Source organism: Diplotaxodon limnothrissa, linkage group LG12, assembly GCF_057381915.1.
Source record: "Diplotaxodon limnothrissa isolate DT_005_m linkage group LG12, D_limnothrissa_male_GT1.1, whole genome shotgun sequence".
Taxonomy (NCBI): Eukaryota; Metazoa; Chordata; class Actinopteri; order Cichliformes; family Cichlidae; genus Diplotaxodon; species Diplotaxodon limnothrissa.
Genome location: NC_140607.1, coordinates 20,913,533 through 20,935,177, shown reverse-complemented (window position 1 = coordinate 20,935,177; position 21,645 = coordinate 20,913,533). Strand labels below are relative to the sequence as shown.

At 43.0% G+C, this 21,645-nt stretch overlaps 4 protein-coding genes across 4 annotated transcripts; 2 read left to right on the top strand and 2 right to left on the bottom strand.

Annotated features, from left to right (window-relative positions):
- The first annotated feature begins 4,078 nt into the window (after positions 1-4,078).
- On the top strand, positions 4,079-6,806 carry ficd (FIC domain protein adenylyltransferase). The gene is made up of 2 exons (XM_085368259.1): positions 4,079-4,634; positions 5,169-6,806. The coding sequence occupies exons 1-2, from the start codon at positions 4,364-4,366 to the stop codon at positions 6,248-6,250; spliced, it is 1,353 nt and encodes a 450-aa protein (XP_085224385.1). The 5' UTR covers positions 4,079-4,363; the 3' UTR covers positions 6,251-6,806.
- A 272-nt stretch (positions 6,807-7,078) lies between these two features.
- On the bottom strand, positions 7,079-17,126 carry sart3 (spliceosome associated factor 3, U4/U6 recycling protein). The gene is made up of 19 exons (XM_085368258.1): positions 16,926-17,126; positions 15,641-15,767; positions 15,445-15,549; positions 15,176-15,360; positions 14,810-14,915; positions 14,329-14,453; positions 14,076-14,231; positions 13,787-13,925; positions 12,721-12,828; positions 12,534-12,611; positions 12,389-12,447; positions 11,946-12,055; positions 10,435-10,547; positions 10,251-10,327; positions 10,000-10,171; positions 9,446-9,906; positions 9,073-9,225; positions 8,770-8,957; positions 7,079-8,651 (listed from the first exon to the last, which is right to left on the bottom strand). The coding sequence occupies exons 1-19, from the start codon at positions 17,124-17,126 to the stop codon at positions 8,465-8,467; spliced, it is 2,850 nt and encodes a 949-aa protein (XP_085224384.1). The 3' UTR covers positions 7,079-8,464.
- Positions 17,127-17,301: 175 nt separating this feature from the next.
- Positions 17,302-19,916, top strand: iscua (iron-sulfur cluster assembly enzyme a). The gene is made up of 5 exons (XM_085368257.1): positions 17,302-17,448; positions 17,594-17,707; positions 17,788-17,898; positions 18,004-18,082; positions 19,364-19,916. Exons 1-5 carry the CDS (start codon positions 17,347-17,349, stop codon positions 19,450-19,452), a joined length of 495 nt encoding a protein of 164 aa, XP_085224383.1. The 5' UTR covers positions 17,302-17,346; the 3' UTR covers positions 19,453-19,916.
- A 31-nt stretch (positions 19,917-19,947) lies between these two features.
- Positions 19,948-21,312, bottom strand: tmem119a (transmembrane protein 119a). Its single transcript, XM_085366997.1, has one exon. It carries the CDS (start codon positions 21,310-21,312, stop codon positions 19,948-19,950), a length of 1,365 nt encoding a protein of 454 aa, XP_085223123.1.
- Between the last annotated feature and the right edge of the window lie 333 nt (positions 21,313-21,645).

Below are 21,645 nucleotides of genomic sequence, written 5' to 3'. Positions count from 1 at the left end.
GCTGTATCTAATGGTAAATGGTAAATGGCCTGTATTTATATAGCGCTTTACTAGTCCCTAAGGACCCCAAAGCGCTTTACATATCCAGTCATCCACCCATTCACACACACATTCACACACTGGTGATGGCAAGCTACATTGTAGCCACAGCCACCCTGGGGCGCACTGACAGAGGCGAGGCTGCCGGACACTGGCGCCACCGGGCCCTCTGACCACTACCAGTAGGCAACGGGTGAAGTGTCTTGCCCAAGGACACAACGACCGAGACTGTCCAAGCCGGGGCTCGAACCGGCAACCTTCCGATTACAAGGCGAACTCCCAACTCTTGAGCCACGATCGCCCATAAGACGACTACTGCTGTGGGGACAAGTACACCCTTACTGGTTCCAAAGCAAAAGGGATAGGTAACAACCAGGTTCTGCTCATCAAATGCATTTGATTCATTTATCTTCAGCAAGTGTAAGCATAAATGCAGAATTTCTGGCAGTTTTATTGCTCTGGAGCATTTAGATGTGTGTTAACATGATGCTACGATCTTCCCAGGAACATCCAAGCAAATTCATCCCAAATGTCCTTTAGACAGACGAGACCAAAGAGGAGATGTTTCGCTATGTAGAGAGGTGATGATTTGGGTTTGTTTTGCAGCCACAGCACCTGGATACCTTGAAGCCAAAGTAAAATGTGAGGCCATCAGTCAAACAGCTAAAGCTTGGCTGATACTAAATCACGCAACAGGACAATGATCCCAGGCACAGCAGCAAATATACAAGAGAATGGCTGAAAAAAATAATAATCAAGATGTTGCAATGGCCCAGACTAGGTGGTTAAGAGAGCTGTGTATAAACGAATACCACAAACCTCAATGAACTGAAGCAGCACTGTGGAGAAGAATGAGACAAATTTCACCCACAACAAAGTGAGAGACTGATGAAGTCATACAGAAAGTGATTACATTGGTTGTTGCTGCTAACAGTGGTTCTACAACCCCATAGGGAGTATTTAGTGTTTCACAGGAATGCACCACGATGATGATGATGATGATGATGATGATGGTTACAGAGTGCTTTGACAACTTCCTTTTTCACAGGACTGTATGTTGTTTACCCTGACTTGTCAAATCAAAATGATCTTTTGTTGTGTTTATGTCTCAAACACTGCAAAATTGCATGAATGAATATAACCTGAAATTAAAAAAAGGTTTCATATTTGAACAGAATGAGCTATATTCAGAGTTTGACAGTGAAATACTTAAACTTACTTACTTAAAAAAAAAAATTATTTTTCTAAATGTGGAAAAATGCTGTGCCCGCCCAGATCCTGCAAACATGATCTGTGAAATTACTCTGTTTGCACCTGTAGGTAGATTTGGTCTGCATTAGGTGAGTCTTTCACTCTCATTGGCTTTTAAAATGTAAAAAATATTTACATATTAATAGATTCTGGATCTCCTGAAGAGAGGACGAGGCACCGATAAGGATGGAAGTGAGTTGTTGCTTTTTCTTTCTTCGATAACAGGTCAAAGCAAAGGAGATTGTATAAGATGAGCAAGAGGGCACTAAAATATTAAGGGAGAGATCCACAATGATGGTCGAAGTATATACCGCAGGGGGGCGTTTTAAACCCCTATTTTGCAGCAAAGAAATAAACTTTTGTGAATTTTTAAAAATCTAATTTGTGTGGAGCAGAGGCGGAGCCAGACATTTGAAACACCCGGGGCTTAGCCCAAAGAGTAGTATGCATGTGGGATTTTTTTTTTTTTTTTTGGGGGGGGGGGGGGGGGGGGGGGTGTAGAAATGACTAAAAGATTAATAGGCTCTGTTCAAAAAAGAATGACTTCATATAGGGAAAAATATATATCACATGTGCAGGACACCTTAAACTAGTTTTTTAATTAAGCAGCAAGGCAGAACAAGGTCAGGGCTGTATCAAGACACGAGGACTAAACCCCAATTCAACCAGACCCAGAACTGATCCAGAATTAAAACAGGACTACAACAGTTCAAAATCAGGACTACTGAGGACTTAACCAAGACAGAACCAGAATCAGAACTAGATGATAGCACTAAAAATCATCATAGACCTGCACTACACTTATTTTTTAATTCTACCAAAGTCCACTATTTAGATTGAGAAAAGTTTATATAATTATTTAGCCTTGTTGTGCAAACAAGCCTGCAGAACTTAATAAATACAGAATTTGAAAAATAACAAACCTAAAAAGAAACACTAGGTACGAGATACATGAGGACCTATGATACGGTGATACTTTTGGTAAACAACCATTTGACTAACATGTGTGTCTCACCTGCTCTTGTTCATCTGTTCTGTCCTCGTTCTCCTCTCTCTCCCTCTTTGTGCTGACAATCATCAAATATACAGTTGAAACCAGATATTTACTCTTCAGATAAAAACACTTTTTTAATTGTAACATCAAATCAGACTAAATGTTTATTTTTTTAGATTGATAAATATAAAAACATATTTGTTAACTTTAAGAGTAAAGAGAGAAACTATCTGTATTTCTTAATTGCAAATGGCACCAAATTGTATTCAAACTTGAGCCACATTTATGGAGCTCCACAGTTCTTTTCCTGGTGTTTTGGTTGATATCTCTTGATTTTCCCATGTCAAAGAAACAGGCTCTGTGTTTTGCCTTATATGCATCCACAGCTGTGCCACCAATTTACTCACATGGACTCTACTAACCTATCAGAAGCTTCTTCAGCTCAGAATGGAATCGTCTGGAGTTTTCTTATTAATTAACAATAAATTTAGTGTACATGTACTCCTAAATTTGATGAAAGTGATAAAAATAGCTCTGTCTCTCTTTATTCTGAAATTTAACTAATTCAAAATATATTTCAATATTTATCTAAAACAAAAATTTACTCTAAATTGATGTTGTACAGTAAAAATGTTTTATGTTTTCTCCCTAAAGTGTATGTAAATATCTGGTTACAAATGTGAATATCCTGCTGTGTACTGAAATCCCTCTTGTTTTGCATAGAAATATACTGAACAACATACAAAGCATAAGATATAAAATAACATTTACCTGAGTTTTTTCTTTGAAAGAACCCTCGAATGTCCATTCTTATGTTTCAGTACATAACTGAAACCGATTTAGTCGGGGAGGGTAAGAACTGAAAATATGAAATAAACACACGTAAGCTAAGACTCTCTAAAAAAAATAGCATTTGTTCGGCTTTTCATTTTGCCATTTGTTGATTCACTTGAAGAGCAAGTAACGTAATATTGGTCAAGTGATCAGTTTCATATCAATCTTTCGTGATGCACCGTCATATTTACATTATTTGTACGGTACGAATGATTTGCTTTGGTACCTGGTCAAACTTAAGCTCTCCTTAGTATGGCTGGCTCCGTCTCTCCAACAGCGCACTCACGGGCAGCAGCTGCCCCGCCCCCTCGCTCAGTCGCTTAGTGCCTGAGCTTGGATCATACCAATATCAGGGGGGATTCACGCACAGTCGTAAATTCCCACAGTGTGCACTATGTGCTTCGAATATTGTGTGTACTTTTTGTTTTATACAGTCGTCAGCCAGGCATCTAACTATGAAAAAATTACACTCCAAAATACCCCGGGCTTCTGACAAAACAACCCGGGCTTAAGCCCCGTAAGCCACCCCCACGCTCCGCCCCTGGTGTGGAGATTCTAAACATGTAGCTTGAGATCTCACTGAACACAGAAATGAAAGCTAATTTATATAATGCTTTCAAATAACTACAAAATAAGTACCCAGTTGTGTTTCAAGATTTCTCTACAGCCTTGATCTTTGGCAATAGAGGGGCTTTAAATAGGATTTGTTTCTTCTTTTACATGTTTAAAATACCCCATAACTAAAAAATAAATTAGATTACATTAGATACCTACTGATTACATAATGTCGCTCTTGTCCCTGAAAGGTAAAACTCGGGGAAAAGGTTTCCATGACTCAGCCAATCAGGGACGGCTACGAAACGAGAGTTGTATTGCTGTATTTTCACCCAATCGGCTCTGCCCTTCAATACACTTCGGACCAATGATATTCGAGGATGTTCAAACGTTGAGCCTAAGGAAGTTGGAGATGTGTGTATTATGTGTACAGCTGTTCCGACTCTGACAAAAAGCCAGCCGCCGTTTGGTCGTTAAGTTAGCTTAAGGTTTAGAGCCTCCGTTTGTAGCTAAAGGTAGCTTGCTTCCTAACTTACGGGCGTTAAAAGTTGTCTCGTTTAGTTGATCTCTCGCGGCAGCTGCCATGCTGCTCGTTTTCCTCCTGTTCGCCACCTTTCGGGTCTCCATGCTGGAGTGAAATTAGATGGGGGGCATTACACCAGAAGATGGAGGATTTAACCAGGGGTCCTCATGGCTGCTGTGAAGGTGTGGAGTTACTACAGCGCCCGTGTCCTAGGAGGATGGGGCCCGCTGCTTTGCATCGCCCTCGGCTCACTCGTGGCGCTCCTGATGCCCATGGTTGGGGTGGAGGATCAGTGCTGTGCCTCCCTGAGAGGCATCGCTCTGCTCCGCTGCCAGCTGTGGGGAAGTCCACAGCAGCATCCAGCTGTGCAGTCCACCAGCCTCACCGTCCCCTTCACTGCTCTTGATCTGCTGCCTCAGAGGCCCAAGCCGACCAAAGGTACACTCACGTTATTTACTGTGGAGGTCAGCTTAGTGCCATATGCAGAACAATATTAACCATATGTCGAGAAAGAAGGCCGGTGTGAACTCATGTAGGGCTTAATTTAACAAATTTATAGAGAAAACTGCGTTCCCTTTATCGCTTTCAAGCTCTGATCGTATTGGTTTTTCCTGTATGTTGGGATTTCTGAATGATGACATTGTGAAGACGTCAGCTTGTAATTCTCCAAATCCTCTGCAAATTGTAGGTATTTTCACACTGTTTTCTAACTGTGAAGACCAGCGAACTGTTAAGGAAAAAGAGGAAGCACAACAACTAAATGTAAAAATAACAAATTTGCGGCTTCAGTGTTTTAAATTGAATATTAGTTCCCTGAATGATTTCTGAAGTTGTTGAAAATTCTAGTTCATCCAAGTGTAATAACGTTTTTTTTTTAATTAATTAATGAATTTATTCATATTTTGTCATGACATGACCTGCTGTTTTACTGCATCTTCACTGCTCACCCTGTCAATCATGTCGTGATTGCAGAGATGGAGCTGGAGGCCAAAGCTGCACTGCAGTTGGCTCAGGAGATGAAGAAACTTGGGAAGAGGGAGAAGGCTCACAAGCTGCTGGTGCATGCACTTAGCATGAACCCAGACTTCGTGGATGCCCTGACGGAGCTGGGGACCATTTTAGAGGAGGAGAAGGATGTCGTCCAGGCAGATCACCTGTACACCAAGGCCCTGGCTATCTCACCGTGCAACGAGAGAGCTCTGGTTAGCCGAGACCGGACCCTTCCCCTGGTGGAAGAGATCGATCAGCGTTACTTCAGCATCATCGACAGTAAAGTGCGCCAGCTTATGTCCATTCCTAAAGGGAACTCTGCATTCCGCCGAGTGATGGAGGAGACCTACTACCACCACATCTACCACACCGTGGCGATCGAAGGCAGCACGCTCACGCTGTCAGAGATCCGTCATATCATTGAGACGCGTTACGCCGTCCCCGGAAAGAGCCTGCAGGAGCAGAACGAGGCGATCGGGGTGGATGCGGCCATGAAGTACATCAACACGACGCTGTTGTCCAGATCAGGAGCCATCACCGTCAACGACATCCTGGAGATCCACCGGCGGGTGCTCGGCTACGTAGACCCCGTGGAAGGAGGGAGGCTGCGCACCAATCAGGTGTTTGTGGGCCACCACATCCCTCCTCACCCTCGGGACCTGCAGAGACACATGCAGGAGCTCGTTCAGTGGCTCAACTCCGACGAGGCGCTGCAGCTTCACCCCGTGGAATATGCTGCACTCGCCCACTATAAACTGGTGTACATACACCCATTTGTTGACGGCAACGGACGTACGTCGCGGCTGCTCATGAACCTCGTGCTCATGCAAGCGAGATACCCACCAATTACTATCCGCAAGGAACAACGGGCTGAATACTACGCCGCTCTGGACACAGCCAACGAGGGTGATGTGCGGCCCTTCATCCGCTTCATAGCCAAATGTACAGAAATAACTTTGGACACGTTGTTGATTTCTACTACGGAGCACGCCGTGGGGCTGCCGGGAGCAGGCCAGGACCAGACCTGTTTCGACTGCAAGCAGACCATCCCATTCCACAACTGACCATAGGGTAGGGATACAGGAGCATGGCAACACTGGCATGCAAACATAGATGTCATTTCATTTTAGAGCTCATCATAAAATGCGAATTCCTTTGTCCACATCATACCCATCATTCCCTCGTCACAGTTTGGATTCTGTGCCTGCTGAATTCATCAGCCTGCTTCAGGAAGGTGAACTGAAATTTGCTTTTTGTCGTGTCAGGTTTGCTTTACCACACCCTAATTTTCCCACGCAAGGAAAAGTTGTGTTGTGGGAGAGTTTAGGCGTTTTAATTCTCTATCATAGGAAACAGGAAACAAAACAAGATTTCTGTCGGACTTGAATCTTCAGTTTCAACTGCGGATGTGCACGGTGAACATTTAGTTCTTTGACGTAAAGATGATGTCTCCAGACACTGTAATGCACTTTCCTGTATTTTCTTATTTATTTTAAAATAAAAGTGGTCTACAATGAGCAAAGTAGGGCATCATTTGTATGACTTTATTAAAACAAGTTTCAGACCAGAAAAGAAGGGAGGGAAAAGAAACATGACATGATTTCAAAGAATGAAAGTGAAAAAGCACAAAAATAAATACTGAGATTAAACGAACAAAAAATAGCCTTTTATTATTTACCTCTACTCCAAATGTAAAACACTGACTATAGAAATTATACAAACGGCAATGCACATAATACAACCTTTTTAGTATAGACAAAACAGAAGGTGACTTCTACAACTTCAACTTTTTTTTCTCCTTTTTTTAAATTAGGCCACTGCGGTGAGAGCAATACATACAGCTTGTATTACATGTTTTGAAAACTTAAGATTCATCACAAACTATGCTGACCTTTTTTTTTTTTTTTTAAACGTGTTTACCGAGTATCATGTACACAAACAGAATTTTATTAATGTGTAAAACAAGACAAGTGGACAGCTGATCGACCCCCTGAAACATGGGATTACTGAAATGGGAACTGCATAGATTCTGACCATTCTCTTGTTTTTCCAGAGAGTGCCGTCGACTAAAGAAAACCAAACCGCACTTATAAAAACAGCTTGAGTTTATATTCACTTTTTTTTTTTTTTTTTTTACTTCTTTCAATATTAAATGTTAGTGCTGCAAGTGACTCTTTTTTTACTAAATAATCTGCTGTGGTAATTTTCGCTAAGAGTTAAGATCAAATAATCTGAAAGCCAATTAAAAATTTGCCAATGTAGACAAAACTAATGACTGAAAACTGCCTTGAAGGACAAAGCCTTTCTTCTTTCTGAGTGACTACAGGCTCACGAAGCCCACGTGAAGCCAGGTGTTTCCTGCCATCAAAGCACTTCAGAATCACCAGCTTCCTGCTTATGTGCACCCTCTTAAATTTCAGGCAGGTACCCTTCGTTCCTCTTTAAAGGTGACTGACGTTCTCCACCTGAACAGACGGGCCACGCATGGAAACATAAAAAATATAAGCAGGGTTACTTAAAACAGATTTGTGAACACTAACTCAAGCATCAGCTGTGTGCTGCAGGACAGCAGCTTTCACACCGTCTTAAAAGGTCTTGTTTTTTTGTTGACGGTAGCTTTAGAGGTCTCTATAGCATAATAATACTGGACATTAGTACAGTAGTTGATGGAGACTCAGTGATGATGTTACATAAAAAATAATGAATCAGCTGTACTAGAAGGTCAGGAAATAAAACTATTTCGGCTCCTTAAAAACATCTGGAGAGTGTCTTTTCACCACTAGCACATCCAACATTATGTACACACACCGACTATATTACACCACGTCCAAACTTTTGCATATACCTATTTAAAACAACATTCACAAGTTTGGCTGTTTTGAATATTTAAAAAAATACTCTCCCATATGCTTCTGTTAAAATCCCTTACAGTGCACAACAACAACAACAACAAAAGAGAAAAACAAAAAAAGGAAACCTTGCAACAATTTTAGATACAGTATATTTACACACAAATATGATACACTTTTAATAAAACATCCTGGCTGCCATCTTCAAAACACACCCATCAAAAACAATCCGAAACGCTCTTTGAAAAGGGCTCGTGATGGGGATTTAAGGCAACCTCGCAGAACGGATGGTGAGAGCATGACCGGGATTAAAGGGACATCAGGTAACCGGTTACAAAAAAGAAAAAAAAATTAATCAAGGACATCCATTTGTAAGGACACAAGATGGCTTTCAGTGTGAAGGCGGTCGTCACGCTCTTGCCTGTCTTCTCACATGTTGAGGAGCATCTTGGCAAAGTCTGAATTTGACAACTGCTTCGGCTCTCCGGCTGCATTTCCTGCTGCGCTGGCTGGCTCTCCATCCGCAGCGCTCCCGTTCTCCACTTTCCCGGCGGGCACGGATTGTCGGTGGAGGGAACGAGGGAGCATGGAGAGCTGGGTGCGTCCTTTCCCTCTCCTGGGAAAAAAAGGAAAACAGTCAAATTTGTTTCCTGTCTTTATTACCAATATAGATCTGGGAATCAGGGAAGAGCAATTGCAAACATTTTGTGGGAGAAACATTTTGGGAAACTTACGCTCCGTACACCTGGCGAGGCATGGCGTCTCCCGTGGGCCTGCTCGACCCAGGCTTATCTATCGTGTTTCTGCGAGGAGGGTTGCTTATAGCAACAGAGATTTTGTTGCCCTCCACTTCTATGCCGTCCATTTTCAGCACTGCCTGAGAGGCCTGGGTTTCATCTGCGAACTCAACATATGCCAGACCCTGCAGAGCCACACAGCATAAGAGGGTTAACACACCAACAACTTCGCCCTGCGTGTGGGTCGAAGGCAGCGATCACTAGCTCCATCATCTCACCGCTGTGCTCTTTATTCCTCACCTTGGGTTTTCCTGAGCGATACGTGACCAAACGAACTTCTTTGACGGTGCCGTGATTTTTGCTGATTTCCGCCAGCTGCTCCTTAGTGCACGAGAACGGCAGTCCAGAGATGAAAATTTTGTGTTTCTCCATCATCGTGTTGTATTTAAACACCTACAAGGACATAAGCGTGAAGATATCACTTTGCACTGCATGCTCCAATCATGTTAGCCAAGCTGGATGAAAAACTAATTGAATTATGTGCTTCACAATATTTTAGCCCCTACAATAATAATCTTGGACTGGGTGAAGTGGCATTGATAGCTGTATTAAATGAATAAAAATGATGAGGCGTCTAAGTTCAACACAAATGCAGGAACTGAGCCACGCTTACCTTAAAGTCAGGATTTTTGTTTTTGTCGACACAGGGTGACACAAACACAGGCCTGCCCTCCACGTCCCGTCGGTCCAGCTTCAGGGCTTCAGGGACTGACACTGGGGATTCAAACTGTATATAACCGTAGCCTCTGAAGCTTCCTTTACCAGTAAAGATGGGGCGAATCTGCTTGATTGGACCACAGGTCTCAAACAGCGTCCTGAGTTTCGCCTCTGGCTCCTCCAGGGTGTACGCCAGATTGCTGACGAACACGCTGCTGTTGTCATTTCGAAGCTCCGGGTTGTCTTCGTTCTGCCTGTGGGCAGACGGAGCTGCTGCTGCTGCTCCTTGTGGGGCTTTTTTAGTAGCAGGCGGAGCAGGCTTATATCCAGGGGGCGTGGCCTTTCCAAAGAGTCCAGTCTCTGTCTCCATGTACTCATCTGTGGGTTGGTCAGCGTTTCCTCGGTGCCTTTTAGGACCTTGTTATGTCACAGAGAAACAAAAAGTTAGAATCACACTTAGTTTTGGTTAAAAAAAAAGAATTAGTCCATCAGCTAAGGAGTCTATTTCACCTGCGTCCTCATTCCATTCATCTTGATAATCGTCCTGTTCTGCTTTCCTCTTCTCCCCAGCTCGCGTTCCCTTCTGGACCTTCTTCTGAGCCTTCTTTTCTACCTTGGCTTTCCGCCGCTGCTCAGCTCTCTCGTCCTCTTGCCGAGCCAGGTTGGCTTCTTTCTCAGCTGCCTAACAGATGGTCAGAACATGGTAACATTAGCCAAAGGCAGCCAAACGATACACCTGGCCGGTGCAGTACTGCTCCTACCTTCGCTCGCTGTTCATTAATCCTGTTCAGCCGGGTCTCTGTCTTCTGCACGGCGAAGTCCCAGTCCTCCAGAGAACCTGTAGGTGGGAACGTGTAGTATAAAGCCATACTGTGTCAAATTCTCCCTTTTCTTAAAAATAATGATTTATAATGAATTTATAATCATTTTTAGTTTGAGGCTCACCTTCCACTCTCTCAAAGCTGAGCAGGACTTCACATACATGCTCGGGGTAGTCTGAGGTGCACTGAACTGCTCTGTGGAGAGCTTTTCGACAGTGAATCGAGTCCCCGTATGACCTGAAGATTAAAAAAAAAAGCAAAAACCATCAAGCACACCCATTTTTTTAGTTAGAAAGTTTTTCCCAGTCAGGCATGTCCCGTCTAACTCGCACACTGAAAATTCCAATTACACTGACATGTACTGCATGTGTGTACTGTGAGTGTGCAGTCAACATGTTGACTGTGAAACGATGTGCAGTCAAATACATTTGGACAAACTGCCGGTAAATAACAGATACTGTTCATCTGCTCTGCATAGTTTTTTTAAGCCCGACACTTTTTCTGTTGTCATCCACTTGACAAGTTTCATTGTTTTTTTAAGGGCACACATGTTGAGATATGCCAAGTTCTAGCTGGTTGGAAATCACCTTGTTTGTCTGTGCAAAATTCTTACCTTGTAACTTTCTAATTGTGTTATATTTGGTTCTTTTCATAGATTGAAATAACGCCTCAACAACAAAAAGACATTCTTCTGAATGTGGTCAGCTAAATAGTCTGGACTGAAAATGAGCGAGAAAGCAGCCAATGTCCAACAGTGATGGGATTTCTGGCTCTTTTTAGAGAACCGGCTCTTTCAGCTCCCAACCGGCTCTTCAGGTCGTTTTGTTGCTTTAATTAATTTATTATTAACAACAATATAAAATTACGCACAAAAGGAATTACTAGTGTAAAAAAAAACCTGTGGTTTTATTTAGATATATTTATATATAATTATATACGGTGGCCCCTAGAGACAAAGCACGTCCAAGCTCCAAAGCACATTTCTAGCATTACCTGAACTTCCAAAGCAGAGCTACTAGATCACTTAAATTACACAATTGAAAGCATATGTGTATTGTTTGTGTATTTATACACAGGCACTCATATATATTCAAATAATTAAAAAAATGTTCATTTACCTGTTACTACCACACACCAAATACGGTCGTTGGTACTTGCTGGCTTGTGTAGCCACAAGATAACAAAAGCTCAACACTGCGCCCAGCATCCTGGAGCACTTCTGTTGTGTTTTGTACGTGTTTTGGAGTTTGTACGTGCTTTGTCTCTAGGGGCCACCGTAAATATACTTTTATTTATTCACTCCACATAAAATGTAATAAAGTGAGAGAAGGAAAAAAACCCACGACTCCCAATAACGGCTTGCGTCGTTCACTTCAAAGACTCGGCTCTAAGAGCCGTTTCGTTCGCGACCGACACATCACTAATGTCCAAAGAGAGTCTTTGAAAGACCTTCAGGAACCCGGAGACTGCTTTACAAATGACTACAAGAAAGTCTGTCTCCTTGGTAGCAATATATAAAGAAATGAGTGGTGGGCTTGAGACCTTTGCACAACAATGTAGGGTGTATATATTGTATAATGCACTACTTAGAAGTAAATGAAGAAGAGACAAAGACAAAGTCACAGACTCACAAACCTTTCCAGGTTGTAGTACTCGAGCCACATGTTGGCATACTTGGCGTTTCCTTTTGTCATGATGCTGTCCCACAGTTCTCTGGCCTTCTGCATGTTCTTGCAGTGAAGTGCCTGACAAGGAAAAGGAAATATCTATATGACAAACACAATAACTCCTGTATCCAAGTTGTCAGTGAGAACGCCTTTACCCTCCATCTCATTACAAAGAGGCTAAAGGTGATTTTTACAAGTGATTCTACTGTGACTCAAACATGTCTGTAGGAAGCTGTGGAGCTATATTAACTCTTTATTTAAGGCCTAATTTAAATAAAGAAGCTTACTTCTTTTGTTACGTGATTTGACCTGGCTCATTCTACTGTGCTAACTGATTTACTCGCCACAATCCAACAACACTACTACACACTGCATGCTCCTGAAAACGGTTGTCATAGTAACACCGCTTACCTCTATCCGTGCCCAGATCTGCATGATGATACAAGAAGGATCGCCACTTTCACCAAACCCTATAGTGACAAAGGAAGGTGAATAATGTGAAAACTAAACCAGGACAAGAAGACAGCAAAAATAGATGTCGGTGCCGTCTGCTTACGCTCTTCGACATCGTGTTTCATGTAGTCCAGAGATCGAGAGAAGGCTGCTCGTAACTCCTCTAACTCTTTGCTGGACTCTGCAAAAAAAAACAAAACACAAGGTAACACATCATCAAATAAATTATTTGAGTTGTGTTTTGGGTTTTTTTGACATACAAAATGTTCATGACACGAAACCGCTCTCACCTTTACTGAAATCCACGCGTCTCCTCAAGTAGTCGAGGTACGCCTGCCAAATTTCCACGTAATCGGTAGCCTGAATGAAGCCTGCATTTAGTGCCTTCTCAAAGACGTCTGCGTGGAAGACAAAAGAGAATAATACACATCAGACGACAACATTTCTCCATAAGGTCGTTAGTATTTTCAATAAATTCAAGGTGGTTTTAAAATGAATGAAAGACAAGCACACGTCTTTCATTATCCTTTATAATGCTAATGATTTAATATCAAGGTAAAATTCGGGTTGTGTTTGGTTTCATCTATTGCCTGTTTTATGACTCTTTATGGGCTACAGCGGTAGACATTAACCATAAAAGTCATAATAAACCAGATTAGGATAGTCAGGTTTTTTTCAGAAAACAAAGAAATAACTATACTGCAAGTTAAAATAAAATATTTCCACATCTCACATCGTAAATATGCTGTATTTTTCAGGGAGCAGGCCATATTATGGACTAATTTTGCCTTTTTGTCATCACATTTAATATAAATGTGATAAGGACTGGTCTCCCTTAGCAACTTCCAAGAAAAAATAAACACAAAAATGTGCAGGCCTACGTGATCTTATAATGATGGAGCCAAGTCCATCCAATCATTTTTTTTAAACTCTTACATACTTGGAAGTCAGGCAAGGTTAAGAAAGGTTACATTTTTCCACATTTCATTAGTCACACAGCTCAATCTTTTTAAACTCAAACATAGTTTGTTTATTCTGCTTTGTGGTTTCATTATTACTAAGTTAATATTCATCCTGTGTTAGTAATTGCTTCCACAAATACTTGTAAATTCTGTTTATAATAAATGAAATAAACAAAATCATCACTTATAATGAGAACAATTATCAGTTTGTCTCTAAAACCAATGCACATCCATTCAGAATGAACGCAAATTAAATTCCACTGAAAAATCATATCAATCTTTTTCAGTCGTATTTGTTATGAAGGAAAAAAAAAAAAGGAGTTCAAATAGTTTCAATATTGAAAGCAGCGGGCGCTCTTGTGTGAACAGCTTCGAGCTGTGCTCGTGTTCTTACCTGACACGGTCTGATGGTCGGCTCCGTGCCTCTCCAGAGCAAGCAGGTAGCTCTTCCACAGTCCCATGGTCCAGGGGCAGTTCCTGACTGCACGTTCATGAGTGGAGAGAACCAAGTCTTTGAACTTCAGCTGACGATCCTGACGATCACAGAAAGAAAAATAGTTAAAAATGGTTAAAACAGTCTGAAAAAAGAACGAGATGAACAGCAAGGTTTTATACATTAGACGGGGTGTGTGTGTGTGTGTGTGTGTGTGTGTGTGTGTGTGTGTGTGTGACCAACAACTCACGAGGTATGTGGTGTATTTGGCCCACATGTCTGGCACCAGGCAGTTCTCTGACAGAGCACGCTCAAAGGTTATCTGGATCCGTGCTGGGTCGCCCTCCTTTAGTTCAAAGTCGATGTAGGCCTGATATTCTGCTAACTTGGGAGTTTCTGCTACCATCTGCAGCAAAACAACAGCAGCGTTCACAAAAACGATCAACATCATTTAAAAACATTACAGAGAACGAATGGACATCATATTTAGCAAAGTGCATTACCAGTGCCTCCTCAAACGGTTTGCACTTCTCCATCTGCTGCACAGCTTTCTTGTACTGATGCACAACCGTCTCAGGGACGCCATGTTCGGACCACTCCTCATATTCTGCGTAGGTGCCTTCCATGTCTACAAAGCAGCAGAGCACAGTTATCACAGATTTTACATTTACATCACACCGTCGATAGTCATTTTTCAGTTTATGTTCTACTTTATCTGTTGCTTCATTTAAATTTAGAGATTCAAATGTTTCAGAAACGGCACGGCTCTCCACTCAGAGAAAAACAACACGATACCAAAACAACCGGTTACCTCTCCAGTAAACTAATGAGGAGTGCACTCGTCACTCTGACATGTTAATTTTATCCTAAAAGCCAGCGTCATCATTTTCTTTAAACTGGGTAATTTCTGACATATGGCTCTCGCAACAGGAATCTGTCTCATTTTACAGCAACCAGTCTGGCCAGAAGACACGTCATGCTTACCCATTAAGGGGATGGCCAACTGTCGGCGAAACAGTGTATGGATTCGCTCGAGCTGGGTCTTCAGCATCTCTTGTTCCTCACGGCTGGGAATCCTGCCAGGGGGAGGCTGAGAGGAAAGCCAGCAGAGAACATGGGTGTTAAAGCACAAGCCATTCGGTTAAACATGGAAAGAATTCAAGTCAGCAATCTGAACTGAAGAAGTGTTATATTTGACATCATTAACATGGAAACAAAATTATTTCCACTAGCTTTTAATTTCTAAGACAATGGTTGAAACAATATGGCATATGTACACAATCAATACAAAAACACAAATATAGCTTATGTGTGAATGATGAACTCTGTCCTAGTGACGGGCGCACAAACCTGTACTGTGGACAGGATGGCGTTCTCAAACTCTCTGTACGCCTCCCACACCATCTGTCCCTTGGTCATGTGAAGCCCCACTGCTGTCACCGCCCTCTCAAAGATGGATCTCACCCTGTCGATTCCGCCTGGTGAGCCCATACCGCCGATCGAGTACTGTGCGTACTCAAGCCAGATATCGGGGCCTGTGTGTGTAAAGTTAAATGTTAGGATCGTGTAATTACTAATCATCAGGCCGGAAGGTGGTGGCGATGGTGTTGCGCACTCACAGATATAGTCTTTAACAGCTCTCTCAAACAGCTCATATACTTTCTCTCGGTTTGGCTCCTCCTCAGTCAGACGGATTTCATCCTTGAGCCAATCCAGCCAGATCTCTGGGGGATTAAAAAAAACAAGGTTTCAGTTGTAAATAATGCAGAGCCGCTTATTCCTCCAACCCCAGAAGCATGTTAGCCGTGCACCGACCTTCAGTGAGAGGGAAAAGCTCACTCATCTTCTGCCTCGCCTTTCGCAGGCGGAAAAGTTCCCCTTCTTGCTTTAGCAGCTTGATAAGATCCACATGGCAGTTGTAGTCGAAAGCGTTGATGGACAGCTGAGGAGTTACACAAAGATGAAGAAGAAATGAGATACGTGACAATGCACTTCAGGGGTTTTGTAGGCACAAAATCATAATCGGTTGGCATGTAAAATCTACTTTAAGCTGTTCTTGCATTCACAAGAGGTCGCCACAGCAGGTAGCTCCGCATATTTGATTTGGCCGAATTTTTACCCTTCATGACGCAACCTCTCCCAGGATCGCACCAGGGATCTTTTGATTCTTAGGTGAACACATAAAACAGCTACAATTGGTTTGCATGTAGGAAAAGTGTGTTACCTTATTTAATATCTCTCTATGAATGTAAAAATATTTTATGAAGCTTTTTGGCAGGCCAAGATCTCTTTGGTGAAAATACAAATCTGTTATATGCAAAAAAATCCCTGCACCCTGCACACAGTGTATCCTAAATAAACTAAACCCAATCCTTCATGAGAGCAAATGTTTATATTTTGTTGAGTTGTTGGTTGAAAATTCAGGTAGTTTCGTGGGTTGTAGTTTGATCTGTTAGACTTTTGGGCTACAGCAGTGAGACTGAATATTTAAAACACATCTCTGTATATAGCACACTACAGTCAGCAGTACCACACACTGATGCTCGCAGAGGGACTCGTGTACAGTCATGCAGTTGGATCTATATTTGAGTGTATTTGTAGGTTGCAGGAGAGCTACACCTACCACACAGTCAACTCAGCGCAACACCAGCGACGCTGCAGAAGCACTCTCCGTACTTAAGACTACAGCAGATTCAATGCTATGTGAAGGGGTCACTGATCACGTGACGCCCATTAAAGTTAGCACAGCGTGTACTGTTTTTGTTTGTACTGTACTTTCTTTCTAACCCACACTAAACGCTGGGATCCCGCCGTAGACTGAGACTGCAACAAAAAAGGCGCGTGTGAATACGAGGCACGCGAACTATTAGCCTCGCACATTAGCAAGGCAGCTAATCACGACAGCTATATAAATGACGTGGTTGTATATTTAGATGTTTTGGTTAACGAGAGCTACCAACGCCACGTATATTTTCTGCCTTTACTCTACCATGTCATGACGGAGGAGTTCACAGCTTTAATGCTGCCAACCCGATTGTGGCTGGCCGTGTTTACCACCCATTCATTCTCATTAGCCCCTCGGCTAACGCTGGCTAATTACCTGCTCCTCAAGTCGCTGGATCTCGGCTTCATTTTCTTTCTCGTCCTCCGACGAATCGTCCTCCTCGTCTTCGTCTGAATTTTCCACTCCCATGCCTTCCTCCTCTTCTTCGTCCGATTCCATCTCCCTCTCCTCCATCCCTGCATCTTCCTCCTCCATATCTTGCAACTGCGTTTGCTCTGCGTTGCTTGACGCTGCCATGTTGGAAAGCCTATCTGCCTGGTAACAGCCTGCTAGCAGCCAGCGGGACGACGAGAGGCGGAGCCCGTCAACACGGGTCACCGTCTAACCCCGCCCGTGGCCGCTAGTGGGCGCTCTCTGGTTGTGTAAAACCTTCTTCTCTCATTTGTTTGTCAACACAAGCCGTTCGTGCTTCCTCGTGTTCACTCGTTGATTTCCGTTCGCAGTTGGTGCTGGAAACATGGCGAACGTCTGCCTACGAAGCTCCTCGTCCTTGCTGCTGTTTTTCAGCAGGAGGATTTTCAAACCGGAGCTGAGCGCTGTCTGCTTGTACCACAAAAAGGTAAACGAGTGAAAATGCGTCACCTTACTTAGAGTTAGCTGACATTTTTTGTTGTTGTCACTGGTAACACTGCCCTGTCTGTCAGCTGCCCCACCAACAGATCAGAGATATATATATTTTCTGATAAGTGTGACCTCTCCCTAAGGTTGTGGACCACTATGAAAACCCGAGAAACGTGGGCTCCCTGGACAAAAACTCCAAAAATGTGGGGACTGGATTGGTGGGTGCACCGGCATGCGGTGATGTTATGAAATTTCAGGTAAGCTGGAAGCCAGCAGCAGAAACCAATGTATTGTCATGTCTTTGAAATTCCGATGTTTGACTCTGTGCTGTTTGCAGATCCAAGTGGATGAAAATGGAAAGATCGTCGATGCAAAGTTCAAAACATTTGGCTGCGGATCGGCCATTGCTTCCAGTTCTCTAGCAACAGAGTGGGTGAAGGGGAAGTCGGTATGTTAAATTACCAAAGTACAGGCAACCAACAAATGGACCCTAAAAGTGCTGTTTTCTCCGCTTTATTGTAAAGGATCTCATGAATCTGCTTTTACCCTGCAGGTTGACGATGCTCTGAAGATCAAGAACACAGACATTGCCAAAGAACTCTGCCTTCCTCCAGTCAAGCTTCACTGCTCAAGTAAGTTCACAGTCGTTATTAACACCTCTTAAGACATGGGTGTCAGAATATATATCATATATCAAATATAAAGTCTGGGGGGCAGAATCGACCCAGCAAAAACTTCAGTCCGGCCCACTGGAAGACTTTGGAAAATGTGAATTGTATTTTCATTTCAAGTTTTGTAGCTTTTCCTAATAGAAGGATCTCCACTGTGGCCATTCATACTAAACCAAAGTATTTTAGGTCAGTTAATAAAAAAAGACAGTAATTTCTTACCATTTAAGCATAAAGGGTCATGCTGACTGATTTCTTTAATTCAATATGGCAGCATTTCCTAATTGTGTAGAAAACCTGAGAAATATGATTCAAACTGTTTTTTTTTCTTACATTAAGCTATCTCAGGGATTAAATATGTAGTTAAACAGCTTTACAACAACAAAGGGGAGTTTCCCTGGTCCAGCCCACTTAAGATCAAAATGTGCTGTTAAGTTTCCAAAATAGCTTCAGGACCATGCACACCATTTTCCCCCCGAAACAAATTCTTTCTCTTGCTCTGTTTGAAAGCACATACATTTATGCTTTCAGATCAGGTGTTTCCTGTGCAATAAATATATCTCTCAACAGTGTGGGCTCTCTCTGGGTACTCTGGTTTCCTTCCACAGTCCAAACACACGTTACAGTTGTGGTCAGATGTTTACATTCACTCATCATTGGCATGAATCTCATGGTAATTTGGGTCTTTTAATGGTTTCTTTGAACTGTTGTATTTCCATCTTTACATACATCTTTAATGGCTTGATGAGTTCATAGCAGGCTTGAGCCTCAGCAGTTCCTGAGTTGTTTCTGAACATCTAAACCAATTTACTCTCATCTAACGGTGACAGTTTGGGTCTTCTTCCAGACTTTGACAAAAACACAGTTACCAGACCCCGTGTGTATACTTTTAACCCTGTGTGAGAATCAGAGAAAGTCCATAATAAATTCAGAAGAACAGTTCAAAGAAATCATTAAAAGTCCCCTAATACTATGTCAGTCCTCCCCACGATAAGTGTAAACTTCTGACCACATCTATAGGTTAACTGATGATGGTGTGAATAGCTCTGTTTCTATGTCTTAGCCATGCAACAGATTGGCGAGCTCTTCATGGTGTAACCCGTCTCTATGGAAGAATGAATGACTGTATTAATCACACCTACATAATGATGATATGAAATCAAATCACCCAGTTATCATGAACTGAATGCTTTTTGTTTTCCAAATTATGCTCATAGTGGCTCTAAAATCTGCTTTTTTTGTCAGTGCTTGCAGAAGATGCCATAAAAGCAGCACTGTCAGACTACCGGCTAAAGCAACAGGACAAGGAGGAACATGTTAAAGCCAGCAATTAATGTTTTTATTCACTGACTATAATAATAGATGTATCCTATTGTTGGATATTGTGCCTCTCCTAGTGCCAGAGCAGTGCAGACGGGTCGCTGTAATCACATCGCATCAGATCTTGCATCCATTGGGGAATTCTCCACAGGTGTGGGTCCCATATTGTTCAAGTGTTAATAGCGTTTATGGATTCTTTGCTTTTATCACACAATCAGAATTGTTTAATTAACAATGGGTTCATGGTGAAGCTTAACACTTTAATACACATAGCATTAAAGACATCTTTAATGAAGCAGGGATGTGGGTTTGTAGTTTTATTTTTTTGGCTTTGAGGCTCTTTCTGGCTCACTTGTGAGACAATGTAGGTCCCAGATGAAAGACTTGGTATGAGAATGTCAACAGTTAAAGTTTACATACAAAAAAAAGTTCAGAAAATTTGTATGAGGTGCTTTGCTTACTGTGAATAAACAGATTAAAAGACTTCAGTGTCTGTGTGTGTGTAAATGTCATCCTGCTGATCCTGAATCAGCAGGAGCCACCCTCTGCTGACGCACAAGCACCTTTTTCAGCACGAGCAGCACTGCCAGCATTACGAGAGCCACTAACACACACAGCACAACGAGCAGAGAGACTATCGCTGCAGAGGCCTGCTGAGTGAACAGCTGTGGGACGAGAGTGGGCACGAGTGCATCTCTATGTGTGGAAAGCAAGAACTGTGTCCCCTCAGCAAGGGTTACGTTACTCTGAGGGTATCGAGCTGTAATGTTGTCTCTGCACCTCTGTTCCTCCTCAGGGAGAGAAGTAGTAGTCTTTAAATGGAAGGGGCTGACTGACTGACTGTTATTTAGGGATAAACACTCCTCATAGGTAAGAGTCTCTAAAGAGTAGTGCAAGACACGCGTCTTGGAAGAGTCTTGATTACTGTTTAGAGCTTCAGAAAGCAGTCCATTAGTGGTTAGTTTTGATATTTTCTCTGCTGGCTGCGCTGTTAGCATCCTCGCCTGTGCAGAGCTGAGGTCACGTTCGTGTGTCCTGTCATTTGGCTTCAGGACACGAGGACAGATGGCCACGACAGAGAGATTCAGAAGCAGACGGTGGGCGAGATGATCAGGCTCTGTGCACACAATGTCTGTGGCCATCTTAAGCCTACCGCTCAGCAGCCAGCGGTACAGATACAGAATGTCACACTCGCACACCCACAGGTTGTTGGTGAGGTCCACAGATCTGAGACGTGGCAGGCTGTCAAAGGCGCTCTCTGGGACTGACCGCAGGCAGTTGCTGTTGATCTTCAGGACCTGCAGGTTGACCAGGGCAGACAGTGAGGGCAGGTCCAAGGCAGAGATGCAGTTTTCTGAAAGATCTAAGTGGGTCAGTGATGGTGGAAGACTCATGGGGAGACTGGTAAGCCTGTTCCCCTTCAGCATCAGGACCTGCAGCTTATGGAGACCCTGAAGTGCCCCGGGCTGGATGGCACGAATACGGTTGTCCTCTAAGTCCAGGTGAGTGAGGTTTCCCAGCTGCCTCAGGACACCTGAGGTGATGTAAGTAATGCGGTTTTCTTGCAGCTGCAGGGACTCCAGGCTGGGAGGCAGGCCACGAGGGAAGCGGGCTAGCAGATTGTGACTGAGGCTGAGCTCCTGGAGGCCAGAGAAGGGCCAGAGCTGGTGGTCCACATTACAGAGCTGGTTTCTGGCCACAGATAGAGCCGAGGTACTGAGAGGAACCAAGCGAGGGAGTGACCTCAGGCCTAGTGACTCACACAGAACCAGAAATCCTGGACAGCAGCACCCAGTAGGACAGGGAGACACTGCAAGGCAGGCTAGAGGACAGATGCAGAGAGCCAGCAGGACACCACATCTGCACCAAAGCATGACTCACTGCAAGAATAATGCAGGAAAGATGAGAAGTTAGATGAATTTAGAGGATATGGTTCTTCTAAAAGTTCTATAAAGGAAGGGGTATAATGTTATAATATGGCTTAACCCTTTACAGCCGATCGGAGCGGGCACGCTCCATTTTGCGTAACTATTTTTAAATCCCAGTAGCTCTGCAACCACGTAAGCTAGCGCAATAATTTTTTTTGCATATGAAACCGGAGGAGTTGTACTTACATCTTATGCCATCATCTTGTCCTAGGTCACAGTTTCCTTCCACATATAGCTTTGCAAAAACTGCATAAAAATCACTTGCAGCAACAAAAACAT

What these genes read in the sequence shown, in the direction of transcription:
- ficd (XM_085368259.1), top strand. Translation starts at nt 4,364, where the DNA reads ATGGCTGCTGTGAAGGTGTGGAGTTACTACAGCGCCCGTGTCCTAGGA. An exon ending in GAGGCCCAAGCCGACCAAAG is followed by an intron (nt 4,635 to 5,168) that starts GTACACTCACGT and finishes TCGTGATTGCAG; the next exon opens with AGATGGAGCTGGAGGCCAAA.
- sart3 (XM_085368258.1), bottom strand. Translation starts at nt 17,126, where the DNA reads ATGGCAGCGTCAAGCAACGCAGAGCAAACGCAGTTGCAAGATATGGAG. An exon ending in GAGTACTACAACCTGGAAAG is followed by an intron (nt 10,548 to 11,945) that starts GTTTGTGAGTCT and finishes TTTAATCTTCAG; the next exon opens with GTCATACGGGGACTCGATTC. An exon ending in CCTCGCCAGGTGTACGGAGC is followed by an intron (nt 8,652 to 8,769) that starts GTAAGTTTCCCA and finishes TTTTTTTCCCAG; the next exon opens with GAGAGGGAAAGGACGCACCC.
- iscua (XM_085368257.1), top strand. Translation starts at nt 17,347, where the DNA reads ATGGCGAACGTCTGCCTACGAAGCTCCTCGTCCTTGCTGCTGTTTTTC. An exon ending in TCTGCTTGTACCACAAAAAG is followed by an intron (nt 17,449 to 17,593) that starts GTAAACGAGTGA and finishes CCTCTCCCTAAG; the next exon opens with GTTGTGGACCACTATGAAAA. An exon ending in AGTCAAGCTTCACTGCTCAA is followed by an intron (nt 18,083 to 19,363) that starts GTAAGTTCACAG and finishes TTTTTTTGTCAG; the next exon opens with TGCTTGCAGAAGATGCCATA.
- tmem119a (XM_085366997.1), bottom strand. Translation starts at nt 21,312, where the DNA reads ATGCTTTGGTGCAGATGTGGTGTCCTGCTGGCTCTCTGCATCTGTCCT.